The 21031-nt window shown below is 33.0% G+C and overlaps 1 protein-coding gene across 4 annotated transcripts in view; it reads left to right on the forward strand.

The window, feature by feature from the left end:
* The window catches only part of LOC116777980 (protein bric-a-brac 1-like), a 139555-nt gene that overhangs the window by 113180 nt on the left and 5344 nt on the right, over nt 1-21031 (forward strand). For 2 of the 4 annotated variants that reach the window (XM_061526185.1, XM_061526187.1), the window contains exons 2-3: nt 15508-15565; nt 19084-19350. In XM_061526185.1, coding sequence (XP_061382169.1) covers nt 15508-15565; nt 19084-19350 — 325 coding nt within the window. The other 2 variants (XM_032671808.2, XM_061526188.1) reach the window with 2 other exon arrangements.

The following is a 21031-nucleotide window of genomic DNA, read 5'->3' on the forward strand; positions in this document are numbered from 1 at the left end:
TGTTCCTTCATTGTGACCTAAAATGTGTTTTGCTGCGCGTTTGGATTCGCACGAATTAGCTGTAGAAGCAGACATATTGAAATACATACTTTATAATCGATATAGTTTTATATATATATATATATGACAGACGATCATCAGACAACTATTAAATTTTTATTTTATATATAATTATATATTACAACAGATGGCAAATAAAAATCATTTTGTTATAGGTTAACGTGAGTGAAGTCACTTTTAGCTCAGAAGCAATAATCTTTTTGTTTTTATTATTGTTAGACATTTGTTAAAACATAATCAAGACCCCTTTATTTTGAAGTGGGTTTGAAAACAACATAACAAAGTGTTACAAAACACGTGCTTAAATTAATAGTTACCATTGCTCTGTTGACGTTCCATTTGTAACCCTATTAATATTGGGACAAGACATCAATTACTATATCATTTGCTACATACATTTGAATGTTTTTATTAATAATTAAGCTTTGCCCACCTGTTATTTAAAACCAATAATTATGGCAGGATTCGGTGGACGTACGAGGTAATTGAGATATTCCTTAAGTTTTTATTGCTTTATTATAATTGACTATAATAATACATTTTGTAAAAAAAACACTTAATAGCGTCACAGCTTGTGAATATGACTTTATTGTAAATATAGTTTTTCTTTTATCAAAATATTATATTTCTGTATCTACAACAGAAATTAAATGCATCTGATTACAGGCAGTAATACTATAAGTATATGATTCATATACATTTTTCCTGTAGCTTTGAATCTATTTTAACAAAATACGCTTAATCATGTATAAATAGCAAGGTTAAATTTTTGTATTGAGAATTAAAAAAATAAACGTCAAGGTTTAATTGAGAATACACTTAACGTTACATACATTAAAGTAATGATGTTAGATTGATCAGCGCTTTCGCTGCTCACTTATGCAGTTCGTTATTAAGAGACTCGTCTTGATATTTCGGATGTACACGCAAGGAAACGAGCGGAAGAGACACACCAATTCTCCTACACGTTCTCTATTAAAACATTATCTATAAGTTTAACTTTTTATGATATTAAAAGTATAGTTTTATTCAAACTCTAAGTCTAAGTAAGTACATTTCTATACGATTTTATGTTTACTTTCACTGTATACATTTTTATTGCCCACTGTTATTTCATGTGACGTACGTCTTATTGAATACATAAAAAATATATAATCGTCCTATAACGCTTCTATATTTGTCGTTAAATTATGCCGACGACACGCAGCGACCCCCGAGACTTAAATATAAATAACGATTCTGAGCGTGTGTGTGTTATACGTAATACAAAGACCCGCACCAACACGTGCAAAAAACAATACGAAAAATGTTATCCTGGTGTATATCGAAAGCTATGATTAACAAGCTATATTTATGTTCGCTGAAACATGTCGCCGATGTAACCCCACTATTTATAGGTTATTTTAGCTTAAATAGTCGGATGGAAATCTCATTATGCTTGACATTTATTGACAGGGGATGTCAAGGAATCCTCACGGGTGACGTATTGTTTGCGTCAAAAGCATGGTGTGTGTCACTTTATTTCTTGTCACTTCTTTTCCATTCAATCTTTGACCGTTTTAAAATTATTTTAAAAACATGTACATACAAGTATTGTTATGCACAACTTTTAGAATAAATAATATTTTTTTATCTCGATATAGACGATGGAGCACATTGTCGAGGAAACAAACTTTTTAATAAAAATATGAATAATATGTGTCTTAGAGGTTAGTTATAATATTAAACGAATTTAAATCAAACCGTCGTCGTTGGAAGTTTGACCTAAAGTAATTAAGTAAAAACTTTAACAGAGCCATAATGACGAATTCCTGCAATTCCTTTTGCCTTTCAACCGCATATAAAATTAGTCAATCGTGGGTGGTCGACTGTAATTTTTGAAGCATCTCCGTATACAAACGCAACGATTGATGTAGCAAAATGAAAAAGTTATTGTGATTTTTGTTTAAAAATTATAATTGTTACTTATTTGTACCATCTCTCGCTAGAGCCATGTGAGATAAACAGGGAGTTCGTCTTGCATAATTCGTAGAGGTCTATTATTTATTTGAACCCATCACTGCTGCCAGTTCACCGGTCAGATCCATTTGAAATGTTAAATATTTCACATAAACTAAAAACGTCACTGCATCTAATACATTCGTGATGCAACCTATTACAATTTAAAATTAATACAAAACGCATTTAAATAATGTCTATCAATATAAATACATTTATTCTATCTGCATGTACGTTTTCATATTTATAACACTGACCATTCACACATGTGAGTGTTTAAAATATATAATATATGTAAATTATAGCAACCAAACCGCACTGTGCTCTGTCTTAAAGCATTAAATGCATGAAATATGCTCTGATTTGAAACAATGGGAAAATATACATATAATAACACCAATGAATAACAATAGAGTATAAATTATCATTTAAACTGTTGTATATTTTATAAAATATTGTAGCCCTTATACGAAATATAACACACGCGTGTAATTTGTTGAAGTATGTACGTTACGTTCGCTCGGTAGCTGAGTTATTACAAATGCCTTTATTCGTTTCACTACCGTTCCGTTCAAACATTGCTCCTCCATAAATAATGTATGTCATTATATAAATTGTTGACGTTTCGATTGTGTACCGTTACCTATTGTAAAATTAAAACGAAGAACGAAAATCGAAACCCAAGAGATACATTTAGGAAATGTATGGATATGAAATATATAGGACAGTTTAATGTAAAGCTAAAGTATATGTAGATATATATAACGGATGTTATATCGCTCCGTGATAACAACGACAGCAATTAAAACTATTAATGTACAAACAAACGGGTCACTTTAAAATTGGTGGGTGTCATTCGTGTTTTTATTAAAAATATCAGCCAGCTACCTGTTGATTCTATGGGCAGTGTCCATGATAGTAGGTATACAGTGAAAATTATTGGCTCACCAATCAAAGGCTGTACATAACACGCGCGACCTAGAAAGGATTATGTATTATATGTTGTTGGGAGTGGTTTTTATATAACGTTTATATGTCATGCGATATTTTCATCAAATATGTTATCACGGGTAATGATAAATTTAGTTATAAACATTCTGTATTCAAATATATATATGAATTATATAAATTTAAGTAATCAATACATATGTATCGTATGTTTAAATAGTATTTAATACCGGGTAAACAATGCGTCAACCCAGCGGGCGGTCTCGAACACGACTACTGTTCGTGAAGCTCCTGCGCACGAATATCATGTAGATGATGCTTTCGTGATCGAAACTTTCTTTGTTCAGTAGCATTTATTGTATCGAAATTGTTAACCGTGCGGTCATTTCTGATTTCTTTACATCCTCGCGTATCTTTATGACGTACGGTAGGCACATTGTCATTATAGTCGCTCTTTCTAAACTGTATGTTACTTGTCAGTAAATGATGCCCATTGATTTATAGTACATGAATGCTTTCGACACTCGGACTATATCATGATTTATTACATTATATACGATTTTTTAAATAAAGTGAATCAAATCGATACAGTTTAAATATTACATAACTCTAGACAATTTTAAAACGATATTGTAATATGAATTCCAGGAGGAAATAGCTTACAGCATGTAAAAAGAATGGCGCGTCAGTTGTATAGTTTGTTATACAGCAATTAAGTTATATGGTAATTTGTGGGGTCATAACAATTTTGTAAAAGGAAACGTTGCTGAGAATTTAACTGTTTGCAAGCCATATCTCATATTTGATCGCATCGCGAAGTCCATTTTATGCATACAGTACATAATACCAACGATTGCTTTTGCTATTGTAATGGGAAAAGCGTTAAATATCTTTAGAATGTACAATCGTAGACAAAATAACTCACATCGACTCGGCTTACAATTAATGAGAATAAGAATTCTACTTTTCCACATGAACATACTATTTTGTTATATTCATATATCAACAATAGTATGAATAAGAACGATTCTGTGACAATATTAAGTGGCACATATTTTGACCTCCAATACAAAAACCGCGCAAGTACACTCACAAACATAAATCCCACTTAAAGATTCGAATAACAGAGAACTTTATTAGCGCTTTTGCATTTTTACAAGTTTTATTGCACTTGTCCGGACGAGTGTACGTGCCTTCAGCGGTCCTTCGCTCCACTTTTAAAGCATTTTATGCAAACTGAGGCAAATATCTCGCTTGCTACCGTCTACTTATTTGCTAGCCCTTTTATATTGTAGTCGTTTTTTTACACCCTTCATATTAACCTCGACATTATGTAACGTTGTCATTGTTCACTGAACGAGCTTTCTGGTTTTGTAATCTCTCTTATGTTTGCATTTACTGATTCGTCTTTTTAATATGACAATTTTATTGACCATAGTCATATATTTAAGCGAAATCATTAAATTTTGTAATATACATAGGGTTTTTTTAATTCAAGTTATAAAGGTTTCATTTTAAAAATATGATTGATCGCGTAGTGTTTATTTAGTTTGTGGAAGTAGAGGATTGGTTCATGTATATTAAAATCGACTTTATAGGTAACATGTAGCCATTAGTTGCTAAGCAACAATTAATAGTCTATATGAAAGGTGTTGAACTGCTTTTGAAAAATGCATGAAAACGCAGGTTTTTAAATTGTAATGATCAATCAATATTTTTTTTGTTCCATTGAATATTTTTATAATATAACAACTATGACTCACAATTTCAAATCATCCCTCATCCTATTAAAACCTACTATTGGCCAGACATGTCTGAAGCTACCTTTTTGTAATAAACGTGCAGTCCATCCCCAAACAATGTATTGTTTTTTGTTTGAACTTTTCCGATCCTAGCTATGAAAATTGAAATCGGTTAACATCTGAAATAGCTTCTACGGGAAATGTTTCTCCGGGCATAACATGTCCTGTTTCCATATTGGTACTACATGTGAGTTTTCTAAATTAAACTTTAAGTATTTCGTAATAAATGTGGTACATACACTATTTATTTTATTAAATCTTAGATTAAAAGTAACACTAAAAGAGTTTTAAGTCGCATCATTTGTCAAGAGATTTTACAAAGCGAATAAGATAGCTCGGTGGGAGCTTGGGTCGGTGTCGTGTTGTATTCCCTCTACACTAAGATGAGGAGAGACACTAAAGCTCTTTGATGCGAAGTTAAATAACAATCAAGTGGAGCTTCTAAGTCGGTGTTTATAAGACGTCCACTTACGCAAATACGACCTATTGTTACTCGGCAGGTATCTTTAAAATTTTTGTCGTATCTCGGCAATTTCACAGGCGGCTGGTCTCTGTTAGGAGTATAATGGTGTGCAACCACCCAAGGAGGATGAATTCACTAATGTCTTCGAACATCTTTCGAACGCGTTGTGCCGGGACGGAAAAATCATACTCGTGGAAAAAATAGATTATTCATACACATCCAAGGCTATAGAGTATTTTTGTGAATTGTAATGTCTTATTACTTTGAACGAACTATTCTTGAATTCTTGTAAATACAAACTGCTCTACATAAATTTATTGAGGTTACATAAAATTTTGTGTATTTTCTAATTGTATGGAATATCAGGTAGTTGACTAATAACGTACTGCTGAAGAGAGATGTCATTTTCATAAGCGAAAAATATAACTTACTTTACGACACCATCTCGTAGGATTTTCAGACAATAATTGGACATTGCAAACGTTGTTCGATCTTCAACGTAATAACGTTATTTTGAGCCACTTTATTCGATCCTAAGCGTTTCAAAATCCCAGTTGAAAATGATATTGTATTATACTGCTTAGTCTTATTTGTAAAGCGTGCATTGATTCGCACACTGGGATGCGGACTCGTTAGCTACTGCCCAGTCATTTTCCGTTGAAATTTTGATCAATCAGTAGACTGATTGAAACCACCGGGTCAGGGAATTAGATTGCGTTCTGTTACCTTGTTTTGGAAATGGAGGGAAGGTTTCACAAATGATTTATAAATACAACTAATATGCAACAAACCACATTACAGTGGTATTGCATACGTACATACCATTTTCTTTTAACATTTCCTGTTCCTAGTATTTTTTTTTTGTTTTGTTTTTTAAGAAACGTTATGGTGAATGCTAATTCACGTTATCGTACTAACATTTGTACTTAGCTATAATCAGATCCACTTTTTTATTTCTTTGTAAGCTAATACCTTTGTAATTTGTGAGGATTTAAATTATACCTTCCTCATTGCACGTTACACTTAACGGTCGCAACATAGTATATTATATTCTTTTGATTTTGATACATTAAAATATCAACTAGATCAGAAAAACAACCGTTTGGGAGTTTAAAAAAATGTTATTCGTCTTATATCACCGGGCAAGCAGACAAGTAATGATTTATAAATAAGAAGACATGAAAAGAATTTCATCAAGTGGGGCATTCATCTCAAATTAATGTTTTCAGTGCGTTGTTCACGCCGTCCAGCAGTTATATGTTAAACAAAATTTATAATTAGCGGACACTAAAGATCCGAGGCGCCAAGTCAGTCGGCCGCACGCAATCTACAATGAGTATTATGTTTTAGCTAAACAAAACAGCTGTTCTTAGCGGTGTCTTACAAAAGAGCCGCTAAACCGCCAAAGACTCTAGTCTCGAGTCGTTTGCTCACTGAATAATACACATATATCGATGTGAACATTACGATTTCATATAAAATCGGTTTATGTTTTAGGTGTTAATCTAATTACATTCTGCTTTCTTTATTTTTTCTTTTTTTGAATCGAATATAACCTAATTACGATCTACATCCGATCCAATAACAAACTAAGTTTGTTTAACAAACGTTTCTCAACAAAGGCGTTCCATACGGAGTAACAAAAAAATATATAAATACAATTAATAAGTTTTGTCCCGTTGCGGAACGTACCGGCGCCGTATAACAATTGTGAATAGAGATCAAAGCGGTCGTGTTTACCGCCGGACCATCGACTAATCAACCGACTGATTAATTTAATTAAACATTACGAGAAAGTTCTGTTTACTCCACGTTTCCTCGGGCCCACATGCGCGTTCAAAGGAAGTAGGCCGAAGTGTAAACAAGAGGGTATTGTTGAGACGGTCGCGGCGTCAGCACATTGGCACATTCCTTTTCTATACCATTCACAAACTAAAATAGACTTTTTACACATTATTATTGTCATCGTGAACTATCTGTTTGGCTTCGGAAATTTTGTTTGAAATACAATTTTTATGGAAAGCATTAATTAAAATAGAACGTTAAAGTTACCCATAATGAACACTGCACTATTTTCGCATATTTCCTTCATTATATGAATATGTGTGTGTGTGTGTGTTGAGTATGTGTGTTAGATATGATCAAATACGCAGACTCATACAAACATTATCACTCAATTTCGTCTCTTATCACTTTGTGCACGTCTAGGTCTCAAATTTCTGACTTATCAGTTATTGAACGAAAGCTTGTTATGAAAATAGTTAAAATAATGACCCTCAAACATTTAAACTTATTATATATTTTAGTATATTCAATGGCTTATTAATACAATTAAGTAATCTGGTTACATAAGGTTCAAAGATACATTGTAACGTATTTGCCTCGGCGATGACATTACAGATATATTACCCAAAAGCGACTGGGAGATTTAACAAGAAATGCATGCTCTATAGTTGATATTTTTTGAAACACGCCTGTAATATAATTGATTTTTTCCAAATTCTCAGTTTCATTGTCTGTTTTAGGAGACATTTATTTTTCATCTCAACAGATACCTACGACATTCTGAGAAGCTGCATCAGCTTCGGCAAAACGTTTGAATTCCCGATTTGGAGAGAAAAATTTGATTCTTTGTTTTTGTTGAAAAACCGAAGACGTAGTAACTTTATAAATATCACATGTATAACGTCTTTTCAAAACAATATATACGATATTATGCGAGATGTTCGGACAAAAAATTTCGTCGTTGATGCTTTCCTGTCTGTAATTTTCGTCAAATATTAGATTAAGTAACTCGCAATATAACATCAAAATTCATCTTTGGTGCACTGTAAATACTATAGTACTTCATTTATAGTTACTTGATATTAATAAAGATTGTGTTATAACGAAAAAGTAGGTATTTAATTGAGTATATTTCTAAACTATCCGAGCTTTAGATCAAAAAGTCAATTACGTTCACTCGTTCACGTTCGTCAGGGCCACCATGTCTAACTTTGACCGGTCGCGGACGTCACAACAGACAAATGGATTTCTAAATAGTACAAAATGACCTCAAAACATACGAAGGTCCTTAACCCTCATTAACTGGACGAAAGGGAAAGCGTGCGAAAAAGAAAGAGTTTAATTCGGGAAAGCCAGTTTCCCCGCGTTGAAGAGCGCTTCTTTTTCGTTTTGTTTTTTAATTAGTTGCCGCTTAAACTTTAGCGCGTTCTGTTGTTCACTTTTTAATTCTATTTTTATTCTTACCCCTTCCAATTACGTTTTGAAGGACAGCTCGCATTAAACGCTGACAACTTGTTAGAATCTGCAAAAACAATTAGCAAGGCCTTTAGCGATAATGATATGAGAATCGTAGCTTCAAACTATGTTTTTTTATTCAATTTGTGTGTAATTTTTAGTAAACTACAAACACCCGAACGTTTTACGGAATCGTTCAAAGAAGTCCGCGTTTTGAAAGCTTGTAACGTATTGCAAAACTTTTCCGGTAAGCGGAACGCCGTAAAAGTATTTAAGAATTTTTTATTTGATTTTTTGCCATAATTTGAGCTACCAATATGCCAGACCTATGCGTTATAACCCAAAGAAAGTCCTAAAAAAATTTTTAAGGGAGTTAATTGTACCCAAATTATATTTACTCTGAATCTATTGCATCTGAACATAACATATTATGTAATTATAATCGATTGTTTACATTATATTAAGGTTGGCGTGATGAGCTCGTCCGCCATTTTCTCGAAGAAACATAGGAATAACAAATCGCCGATTTTAATTCAACATAACATACGCGTTACGTTCAAAGCGTATATATGAAAACAAAACAATAGACATTGAGTCGTAAAATGCAGTATTAATGTTCTAAATTAATTATAAACAGATGCGGGTGAAAATTTTCTCGTCTGCTACTAGATATACGTAGATGTTGGTAATTGTGTTATCATTTAATTTGTTGTATTATACGCGGCCGTGAGTCACAGCTATTTTAATACAGATACTGCGCTGTGTGTAAAAACTAATATACCTTTATTAAAAATTCTTAACCTCATATTTCACATACTTGCTCCTATTTCGATTCGAATTATGACGGGAAGTTTGTAATTTGTCAACTTCATGAAAGCATTTAATTTTTATAACGTTTCACGTATTATCTATATCGAAGTTTAATTAACTACCGTACATTGTATTTTTGATTGTCTCTGCTATACTATATTAAATTTATCAAGAATTTCTGTTCGATTAATTCTGTTAACTCCGGGAATAATTAAGCCGCGTAATAACTGGACCTCGTTGAAGTAAGCAATCTATTGGATGAACTAATTTATATGTACCAACTATTACCGGTTCCTGCTATGGTCATGGTGCAATGGAGTGATACCTAACACAGAAAAAATATTGAAATAAACCATTGCTTAAGCGTTAGGTTTTTAATTTATTATGATAAACAAATAAATTAATTACTTGTTATAGATAACAAAGTTGGAAGTGACGCTAGGACGATTACGGTCACGGAATAAACTAGCGAACAGTTAAACAGTGTGGTTATAAAAAAAAATTACAACATATTATATAAAAGTTCCGCTTTGTACTTGACTTCAAAGAAGATAAAATAAGAGTTCGCTTTCTTTACGCCTATAATAACTCGATTTGTAATATAATATGTAACATTAATGAATAAGCCTCATACGTATTCTCAGTATTCAACATATTCCCGCTCATTTTATTAATTGATATTGCACTTAATAAACTTAGTGTATTAGCAAACAGACAAATCGATTTGAGCTTTTTATGGTTTGAGGAAGGAAAAATTACAACACGGTGAACAGGACGGGTTCCGGATAGAAGTGTAATATTTCGACATATTTAACTGATGTAACATGTGTATTTTATTTAGCTATTTCGTCTATCCGATGTGACTAAAGGTAAATCACTGACGCTCGAATCTCAGGAGAATTATGAACAAATTGGCCACTGCGATTTCACTCCACCACGCTGCTTGTGGCCGTGCATAATAAACGGTTTGATGCTAGCAATCAGTTCCGTGTGGAACACACCTTTTAGAGGACGATCTCTGAAATGGATTTCTGAAAGAATGTTTTTTTCCTTTCAGTATTGAACAGTTCACGTTCTTTGCTGCTAGTATGATATGAATAAAAACCGAAATTATAAAATGTTTTAATAAGTACGTACTAGCAAGTTTACTCATAAACCTGCCAAAATAAAGAGCGCCGTATAAATATTTGATAAGGGACATAATACAGCTCTTGTACATTACTTATTCAGCTTGCTCTATCCACATACCTGCACCAACCTTACCGATGAATAATATATTACTGTTTTAATTTCTACGAACGTATAAGTCTTTTAAAATTAAAAATAAATGATCGACAAAGTTCGCTGTAAATAATTCAGTCCTTGCGCCCGGTCGCTGTTGTAATAATTGGGAGTGTTAGGGAGTCGTTGGGGATGTCGCGGGGGGGTGGGGGGAGGGTGAGCGGTGTGTGAGGGGGTCGTGGGGGTATTGGGGGGGCCTGGAGCGGCTGTAGGGGGAGGGGGGTTAGGGAACTGTGGGGTGATAATTAACATGTTTGTCTTGCTTACATCGTCACCAGCGCCGAAACTACGCCGAAGTCAAATAAAATCACACTCGTTTTGCATAAGTACCTACGCTTACTAATATTTGACTTTGTAGATACGACAGGCGCTGTAATTAATGCGAAGAATTAAAACTTTCTTGTTAACTGGATGTTGTTCTGTAAACTGTACTTGTATCGCGCCCCCGCAACGAACAAAGAGAGACATGTTTGTTACATTGCTCAGTGTTATTATGATAGCCTCAAATTTACAGCTACAGGAGAAAATCAATAAGTTAAATACGACGTTTAGATTAAATTGAACGTGATATAAAAATTGTATGATACAACTCCCATGTACCTACATGGAAATACATTCGATGTTAGGTCAGCCTCGGAACCTCAAATATGCGTGTGCTAAGTAAGTAATTTAACGCGCCGTTTATTTCAATTTACATAAGTCGTTGGTAAATCGTTTAAAAGGCGACTTGTTTTCACCGCACGCTGTTGCTTCTTTAGATATTCGTAATAATTTTTAAATTAAAAAAAAAGTACCTTCGTGCGATACACGGGTAATGCAATATGTATGGTTCGAAAATATTACAATACCCTTCTTTACATATTTCATAAAATACAAATTTAAATATGCTGTTTTATTTTAAATTTTAAATTACGGTTATATTTCGAAATTGTTTATTTTTAAATTAGACTTTTGAGGAAAACTCGAATTTTATTTAGAGACGCTGAAAACAATGTCAGCTCATAATATTTATTTTTATAATATAATAGTAACGAAACTGCTTATCACTGTTTTAATATTCTACGGGGTGATGTTGTTTATTTAACATAACCTTTGGATTGACAATAAAGACAATTAAATATCAAAATGCTAATGAATGGTACGTGTTCCACATAAACACAGTACTAGAAACAGTAATAACAATGGAAGATAGGAGGGTGGAATAGAAAAGTGCCTATCAAGCCTTTAGTCACTGTAAACATATAAAATGAAGGCAGTTATTGTTCTTCAGAAACAATAAGAGCAACATATTTCACAATTGACTGAAGCCATTTCAAGTGAAAGCGCTATAGAAAAAAAATAACCGTTGGATACCACATCGACGCACGCTTACACAATCAAACGGAGAACAAAAAGACAGTAATGTGGAAATGGATAATGCAGAAACGGTACAAGCTCCTATCACACTGATAAGAGAAGCGGACAACCCAGCTCCGATGCTGAACTAGCGGACTATATATGTCATCGCGCTCGAACCGCGTATAAACACACAATGGAACACTTGCTTGAGATCTTCCATAAAAACTATAGTATAAATTCATTACATTGCATTACAATCGTTTCAATAGACAAATAGCAAATAATATAATCGCTGCCCGAGTCCACCGTGCCCGCAGGCTTATCCCCTCAGATAGGATGTGTGATTAGTTTTATCCTTCGCAGCAAATCCCCCCTATTCTTCGTAACATAAATGAATCGCCGTATTAACGTGGAAACAGCTCAAGTGCTCCAACAAATTGAAATCAATAATAATCCTTGAGTTTTTATCACTTACCCTTGCTGGTGTGCCATTTCGTATTTTCGTTGTACGCGTTACAATTTTTTTGACATGCTATACATATTTCAAATACTTATCTTATTTATTTCACTTTAGCATCCTCTTATATCGTCCCTCTTATAATAAACACTCGTTCTAAAATTCAAATAATGAAATTTATTTAAATTCAGTCTGATCTTTTGTCAAATTATTGGCATTTTTTCAAATTATTGGCTATTGCATATGTATTAAATGAATGTATTTATAACGTATGTTTACGTCGTTTAAGAAATAACATTACATTAATTATATGTTTTAGGTATTTTCAAATAAAATTATATTTAAAATTCAAAGCCTATATCCGGCAACCAACATCGAATTCTGGTACTGTCTATGATAAAATGATTCCTGAAAATAATTAAATATTTTCAGTAATTTTTATTTTCTTTTCAATTTATCTCGTTTCTTGTGACAGACAATTATCTCGTCTTAACGGATCTTGTTTTTAAAATAATATAATTATAAATACGTCGTTTTGTTTCTTACTATGTAAATAATATCTCAGGCTCTATTTTAATACAACGCTATAACGACGCCTGAAGCTTTCTGCCGGCAAACAGTAATCGCATTATTTTTTTGCTATATATTCACCCATCAATTCTTTATAATAAAATTTTTTAACATTAATATATTACCTACGCTGTATCAACAGAGTCATGCTTAAAATAACTTTAATTATAACCATGTATATCTATGTAGATAATATTTACGTACAATTTAGAAAATTATAATACATTCCCATTTCTATTTCCACATAAAGGCTAACATTAATTTAGGGATGCCACGATCCACGGTAATTGCGTAATACGGAAGTGTATTACTGTGTTCGCAGTGTACGTTGAAATGGGATAAAATAATAACTGGCGTGTAACTCATTACGCTTTATTTTTGTACACCTTCACGCGCTCCGTCCGTAATGAGCCTTAGTATATTATTCGTTATTGTAAAATAAGATTCAACATGCCTGTTGTTGTGTTCTTATAAAAATTTTAAATATTAATCCAGTTGGAACTATAAAAATACCTTAACACCATTATCATGGCTTCTACGAAACAAGTAAGGCAACTGCTGCCATGATACGCATAATTATATATGATCCTAACTGATCCTGGAACCAGTAATGAAATAATAAAAAAAGACAGAACAGCAAAACGTCTACCAAATGATCAATTAACTATGTTTTCACCTTTGGATTGCACTTGATATAGGTACGTTAGGGTTCATTGATACCGTTATTATACAGGGTGTATATATTAAAGGATATTTTTAGACAGGCAATTAATAGGGGGTGACTGGGTGACGCCTGGCGCCGCTCTAATGCAAACTATAAAAAGTACAATTAAAGAAATTAAATTGACATACATATATCATATTCTATAGGATCGCAAAACTTTTAACTTGATATTAATATGAAATAAATAAATAAATAATATATATATATATATATATATATATATATATATATATATATATATATATATATATATATTTATACAAATAAAAGAAATACCTTTTTTATTTCTGAGCACTTATAGAAATATCTAGATGACATTTTAAATGGAATTGAAATCAATTGATCTCCGTGCACTTGTAACAATTACATTTTCCCCTTTGAACTATATCTAACCTGTCTTTAATGAATTACGCTTGTACGACGGTTCCAATAGAACCACTTTTTTGTACTCAAACTTAAAAAGTAACAGAATATAATAGTTAGCGGTTAAATTAAAAATTTTGGATGTTACTTAAATACATTTTTCATGTTTAATAAATGCCTTCGCGTTTATTGATATTCAGCTTAAAATAAAAAGATGAAAAAGAGCAATAATGCGTACAAAATAGACGACCATCCTCACTTAACACAAACGTACAGACAAAGAGCACTTTGATATCACCGGGCAGTTATAAGGAAGATGAAACGATCGAAAGGTAAATTAATTTACACCTAAGATCTCGAGCAGGAAGTTTACGATCGACATTTTATCTAATGCTACTGCATTGGCCGCGCCCGTTGCTCTAGCGCCGGCTTATTTACATTGAAAGAGTATATCGCCTGCGCAAAGAGCGGCATTCTTTGTGCCTGGCTGCAACTAAACTTTATAGAAGTTTTAATTGTTAACGCAGACAATAGCGCCGAGTAATGGGCAGCTGTAAATGAGTAACAATAGAAACTACAAATAAAATGTTTCATTAAGTTGACGCGCGACGCCGGGCCGCGCGACTAGTCGCGTTTACTGCTCGCACGTGCCCTAAGTACCGTTTGTTTACCCGAATAAAACACTAAAATCCAATTCAATAACAAAGAATTAAAGATCCCAAAATAAAATTTATTGCTCGCGTACGATAAAATAGATTTATGAACGCGCCGCGCAAGCGACTTGCCCATAATATTATTAGGTACACACAGCCAAACCATTTGTACCTAAATATAATATATGTTATGCAGTATGTACTGAACTATGTAAATACCAACGATGACTTTATTGTTACCGATTTCCTTCTACGAGACGTTTTCTTTGCTTACCGCTTTTGCTTAAGTTACGGAGATGTGTTGGTTTTTTAAATAAGTAACGGAATGTAACCAATGAAGCTGTTGTGACTATTTAAAGAGAACGTTTACATTAGCTTTGTATAAAAAAATCGTTTGAACAATTAACGATAATGACTTTATAATTTCTAAATGTTTAATATTTGTTTTGCATCAGCTTTAAATTTAACGAGTTTGCTGTGGCGTCATTATTTGCCACAAGATGTCGCTGCTCCTGTTAAAACGACACTGACACGTCGTACCAAAAATGTCATTGTCGACATGTTTAAAAAATGCTTTGCGGTTTGCCTCGTCAACGAAAATATTAAATGTTAATCTGAAAATATTAAAACCTACGGCGCTCTGTTTTGCTGTCGACGTTATTTTTTTTTTTTTTTTTAGCAAATATGTAATAACTTTTGTGTTTTTTTTTTTACTTTTATTATAGTGCGGAGATTCTTGCACTAATTCTCGAGAGCTACTTTTCGCTTTTATATTAATGAAATGTTCTGTTTGTTAACAGGCAAAGCTGCTTGAGAATTCTCACGCTTGGCTCGGCGCCTCCACATCTTCGATCGCAGGTCAGTTCAATTAGTTTTATTTATGTGTTATAGTTTTTACAGCGCTCGTTCCGTTAAAAAGACGCTAAATAAATTCACGCTATTTGATTTACTCATTGAATTTATGTTATTATTTTTTTTCCGCCAGTATGAACATCGTGTAGTGTTGTAACACACCGCTTAGGTATAATCTGCGATAGAGAGAATGTTAAATAATATTAATATATCAGACACTTGAGTAAACTCAATTGCGTGAACATGTAATTATCATAATTGCACACCGCATTGTTATATTTTCTATTTTTTTTTTTTTTTGTGCACTATGCATCACAACTATCTCCATCTGCGTTAATATTGTAAAATATTCGAAGAGAAGATAATGTGAAACCGTGAGAACGCTGCCGCTATTATTTACCGAGACAATTTATTATTGTTTAAAATAACAGTTCTCTAAATATATGGAAGGTACGCGTATACGATACAACTTTATTGCATGTATTATATATAATTATGTTGTTCCTCCGCTTGTTTTATTATCAATAAATATATATCAACGTTTTACTGAATGATATATTTAACTTGTGATAAATTCAAATGTATCCCGTTAAATGATAGCGTATTCATTGCGTTCTGTCAACTTTGTTAGCGCAGATAATGGATAGATTATATTTACACGTGGCGTTGTTGCTTTTATTTTTCGATCAGAATTCCATGGTCATACCCTCAAGCTGAAGGCACCCACGTGGACGCAGAGCCAACTGCAAGAGGCTATACAAGCTGTCGTTACCCAGAAAATGAGATTCACTCAGGCCGCCACACACTATGGAATACCTAAAGGGACTCTGTACGATAACATACTTGGGAAATCTAAAAGAATGGCCGTTTTAGACGACGCCGGGCTTTTAGCTAGCGAGGAGAGGGCCGTGTTGGACTTCTGTTGCGAAACAAGTGTCTCACCTTACAACAGACGTACTAAGAAATCGCTGGCCGAAGTTCTCAGTTTTGTTGAGAAACTAAGACAAGGCAGAGACCCCGGCTTCGCTTTCATAGGTCTGACAGGGTTCCGTTGGTGGTGGGCGTTCTGTAAGAAACATTCCATTGTATCGCTGCATTACGAAGGATCTGTTAAACCTAAAATTTCCAAAGCAAAGAATGAAAATAACGATAAAGATGAAACATGACTCGTGTTCTAAACGACGAGTGGGACATTCGAAACACCTTTACCATGTTATACACACAACGTACTTAATTTTATATAAGATTTTTTACTATAAGACTATTTTTAAGAAATTAACTAGTAATAATTTTACAATGTTAACTCCAATGACTGATCCCTAGAATAGTTTAGGTGTAATAAGAAATAAGTGCCTTCAGCATTGTGATATATTGATGGGATATTGTGACAAAATAATCAAAATACGATTGCGATGCGATTCAATGCAAGTAATATGATTCAAATGTTCTGTTTTGGTATCCGTCGCATCGTTTTGGATGCTTGTGATTATCTTATATAAGTGTAGCTAGTATTAATAACAACTGCTAGAGGAGTTTTTGTCGTTTGCATTACAGCACAGACACCGACACTTACAGTACGAAATTATTTTTTTTTGGAAATACGTAAACTTATAAAAATGTCTTACCAACATAACGAGACACGAATTATATTGAAACAATGAAAATAATTTCATTTATATATAAAAATAAACATTAAACATTACTCCATTGACTTAATTCGCAATAACAATCCATCGGTCAACAAATATTTATGCTTTGTGTTTGAAGTACTAAAATTATATTCCGCTGCAACTTGAAACCAGATTGAACTCGTTCAGACTAAACAAATAAAAAAACCTAGGATTCCGCATAAAGGATATTGCGGTCTGAGTTTAAAAAGAGCGATGCCAATATTACTAAAATCTCATGGAAATTTATTATCTTATTATAAAATGTTCTTAAATACAACTTTTATATTTCAATTGTTACATACAACATTATTTTGATATATTATATATTATAATATTTGCTGTAGTTTTAAATGAAAAGGGTAAGACTGTCGATTGGCAACATTCGAAATGATCATAGCATATGTATCTTTTAGACAGATCAAGCAAATATATATATGAACGCTATGTAGAAGGAATAAAGCTAAAAATACTTAATCCTTAGCAAGGAAACAAAAGAAAAAATTCGTGGAGGGTGTACGACGGATGTAGCCACCTGTACCCCTTTATAGTTCTACGAACGGAACCTCAAAAGAATGGGACACTTAGCTATAAAAATTGTTGAGAAACAATACAATTTGTAAATCGTCCCTACACCAACAAACGTTAACAATGATCCCTTTTAATGTAAACTTCGGAGAGATCTAAAAAAATACTATTAAAGTTATGAATGCTCGAAGAATGTGGTTTTATACGAAATGATAAATCGCTTAACGATATCATGTAATAAACAGTAACAATTTTATATATATCTATATATAAATATTAAGATAACATCAGGCCTCCTCTGTAATGGCTCGCATAATTCTCTCGCTACCATCCCAATGTATTTCAATGTGTAGACACATAACAATTAAAATATTGAAATATGAATCGAGCTAGAATTGCAACGATGTTGCGATTTTAATTAAGATAATAATAATTTGGGCGAAATCAGATCCTTTATCTCGCGGACGTAAAGTTTGATTATGTTAATGAGATTTACGAAAAGACTAAGTAATTATATACACCTTGTTACGTTCACTTATATTTATGATTTTCTTGATATTTTATAAAATTTGTTGTTTATCCTAGCTTCATGTTTCGTTATAACGAGTGTTTGTTTTAAAAATTAAGGTTCTTTATTATTTGTTTGCTGAGAACATCGGGACGCTCTAGAGGTGGTCTAACATAAATAATACTGCCGAAAGAATGTCCCCTCTATCCTACATGATGTAACACTAGGACGAAACTGTAATTATAAGTTTTAATACATACAAATAGACTTATCAACTGTGATTTATATTTGTAACTAAGATGTGTTTATTGAATAAAAATTGTAGAATGTTCTAAAACTAAGACCTAATTGAGATTCTGAATTGTTAAATTTAGTATTTCCATTTAAAAACGCTTCGTCATTTTATTATAATACATGCATGTTATGCTTAGCAAATGTTTTAAATAATGTTGCTTACTTTGGTAAATTTATAGCAATCGCTGGTTGTTATTTCGATGTATCGAAGATATATTTCTTGGCCGTAGTAAATTGCATCATAGTAATCATTGTTTTTTTTTTTTTCATTAATTTATAGCTTTTCTTTCCTTTATTTCTCTTAGATGTCTTCAGGAGGTCAGTATAATATTGTTCTGAATTATAAATATCGTTTAAAGTGATATTGGTTTTTTTTATTATTATTATTTTACAACATGATTATAATATTAGGACGGATTTGTGATTATCTTGAAACGAATTACCGCCAATATAACGAAACAATATACGTAAGGTGTGTGATATGTGGGAATCTTTAAATATACTAATACTGGGCTTCTCAATTCCAGCAGATAGCTACCAGTATCAGCTGCAGTCGATGTGGCAGAAATGCTGGAACACGAACCAGAGCCTCGTTCATAACCTACGGTTCCGAGAGCGCGGACCCCTAAAGTCTTGGCGGCCGGAGACCATGGCAGAGGCGATCTTTTCCGTGCTGAAGGAAGGCCTGTCACTATCCCAGGCTGCCAGAAAGTACGACATCCCATACCCGACTTTCGTGCTGTACGCCAACCGCGTCCATAACATGCTGGGCCCCAGCGCTGACGGCGGTGCAGGTCAGTTGCCCAAATCACATTACGACAGCGAGTGACTATTGTATCTTGATGGAATTAGTATTAATTGACGACACGTGGGTTATTTTCTACTCTCATATCCTAATTAAAATACGATTAAAATTTTGTATGACATAAAAAAACCTGCTTTCGATTATTAATTACGAATCTCGACTTCTGTTTCTCGTACGTAGATACCGACTCGACTTGAATATAGAATAAAATAAATGAAAATATACATGGAAGAAATTTATCAAATGCAACATTCATTCGCTGAAATCAAAACACTGCGGGTTTCTGATAAGATTGACTACTAGCGACTTTCAAAATGTTTCACCAATAATAAATGTTTAATGTTTGCAATACTCTCTTGAGAACTTACGTACGATATAATCTACTCCATCCCAACTCAGATACACCTAGCACATGAAGGTTACAAAAGAGGACTATATAAAAAACTTAAAAAAAAATATCTTTCTATTCTGTCAAAAATAAAATCTTTTATGCAACTGTATATTTTTGTGCGTGCACTATAAAATTACAAAGGCATTGTCACGACAAGTGGTCAATCTAGCAAAAACCCTGTATTTATTTGTCATATACTTGAATAGTGTGTTATATACATGTTCTACTGTTGTTTATTGCTATGCGATTTCCTCAAGCGACAGCTATGCGAGTTTTGGAACGTAACGTAACTGAAGACTTTGTTTCAAAATGTTTCTTATAATTAAAGATTCTTTATTTTGTTGAACTACTTTTTTTTATTATTGAACACCATTTATTTATTTAGAAATAATAACACACGTCAGTTATGAATACTGACAAAGTTTTTGCAAGAAGGATCGGTTCAAAAAAATGTGAATACAATTTTCTGTACAATAAATATATCTACATAATATTTTTCCATCGCTGTATCAGTATTGTTAAATTGAATTTAATTATCAACCAGCGTCAATATGAGCGGGAATTGAACTTGTCATAACCAGGATACGACGTCCCGTCTCACGTACGCTGTTGGGCTCTGACCCAACTATTCCTCTGATAAGTTGTAAACAGTTTGGTATCATGTCAATGCTTTTAGCGGAATTGTAACTTTGTTAAGACATTTACTTGTAAAATTTTAATTTCTTCTTAAAAATGTTAACACCTATATTATATAGATAGAAAATATGTCTATACCGTCAGACGATACAAAGCGGTCCCATGCAAAAACCGAGCCGTTTTCCAAGTCCAGTATATCTGCTTGTTAGTTTGTATACCTCATTCGCGTTGATTACTTTTATTGATTCAAAAAGCCACTATCAAATTTCACTTGTGATTGGCATAAATTTATGCGAGTCGTAGACAAAAACCTAAAAATTTGAAGTCAAAAATTTAAACAACCTTGATATGTAGGCATTTGTTTGTAGATTACCTTGCCTTTCTATGTAGAGACACAACGAATCTGGATAAAGTTTAGACAATTTAAAATGTACGTTCATAGAAAATAGGTTTTTATTGACTATTGACATAAATAAAATAATGTTCAAGTAGAAAAAAATTACGAGATGATAGATTATTTAATAAGTTTTAACTGCAAGTATCCTAAATACAATTTATTTCTGTCAACATCAGATTTTGTAAACTTTTTTCATTTGCACGAATTATGTTAATTGTTTGGAAAAATATGTACGTTTTCTTAGTA

Source organism: Danaus plexippus, chromosome Z, assembly GCF_018135715.1.
Source record: "Danaus plexippus chromosome Z, MEX_DaPlex, whole genome shotgun sequence".
NCBI classification, from domain to species: Eukaryota; Metazoa; Arthropoda; class Insecta; order Lepidoptera; family Nymphalidae; genus Danaus; species Danaus plexippus.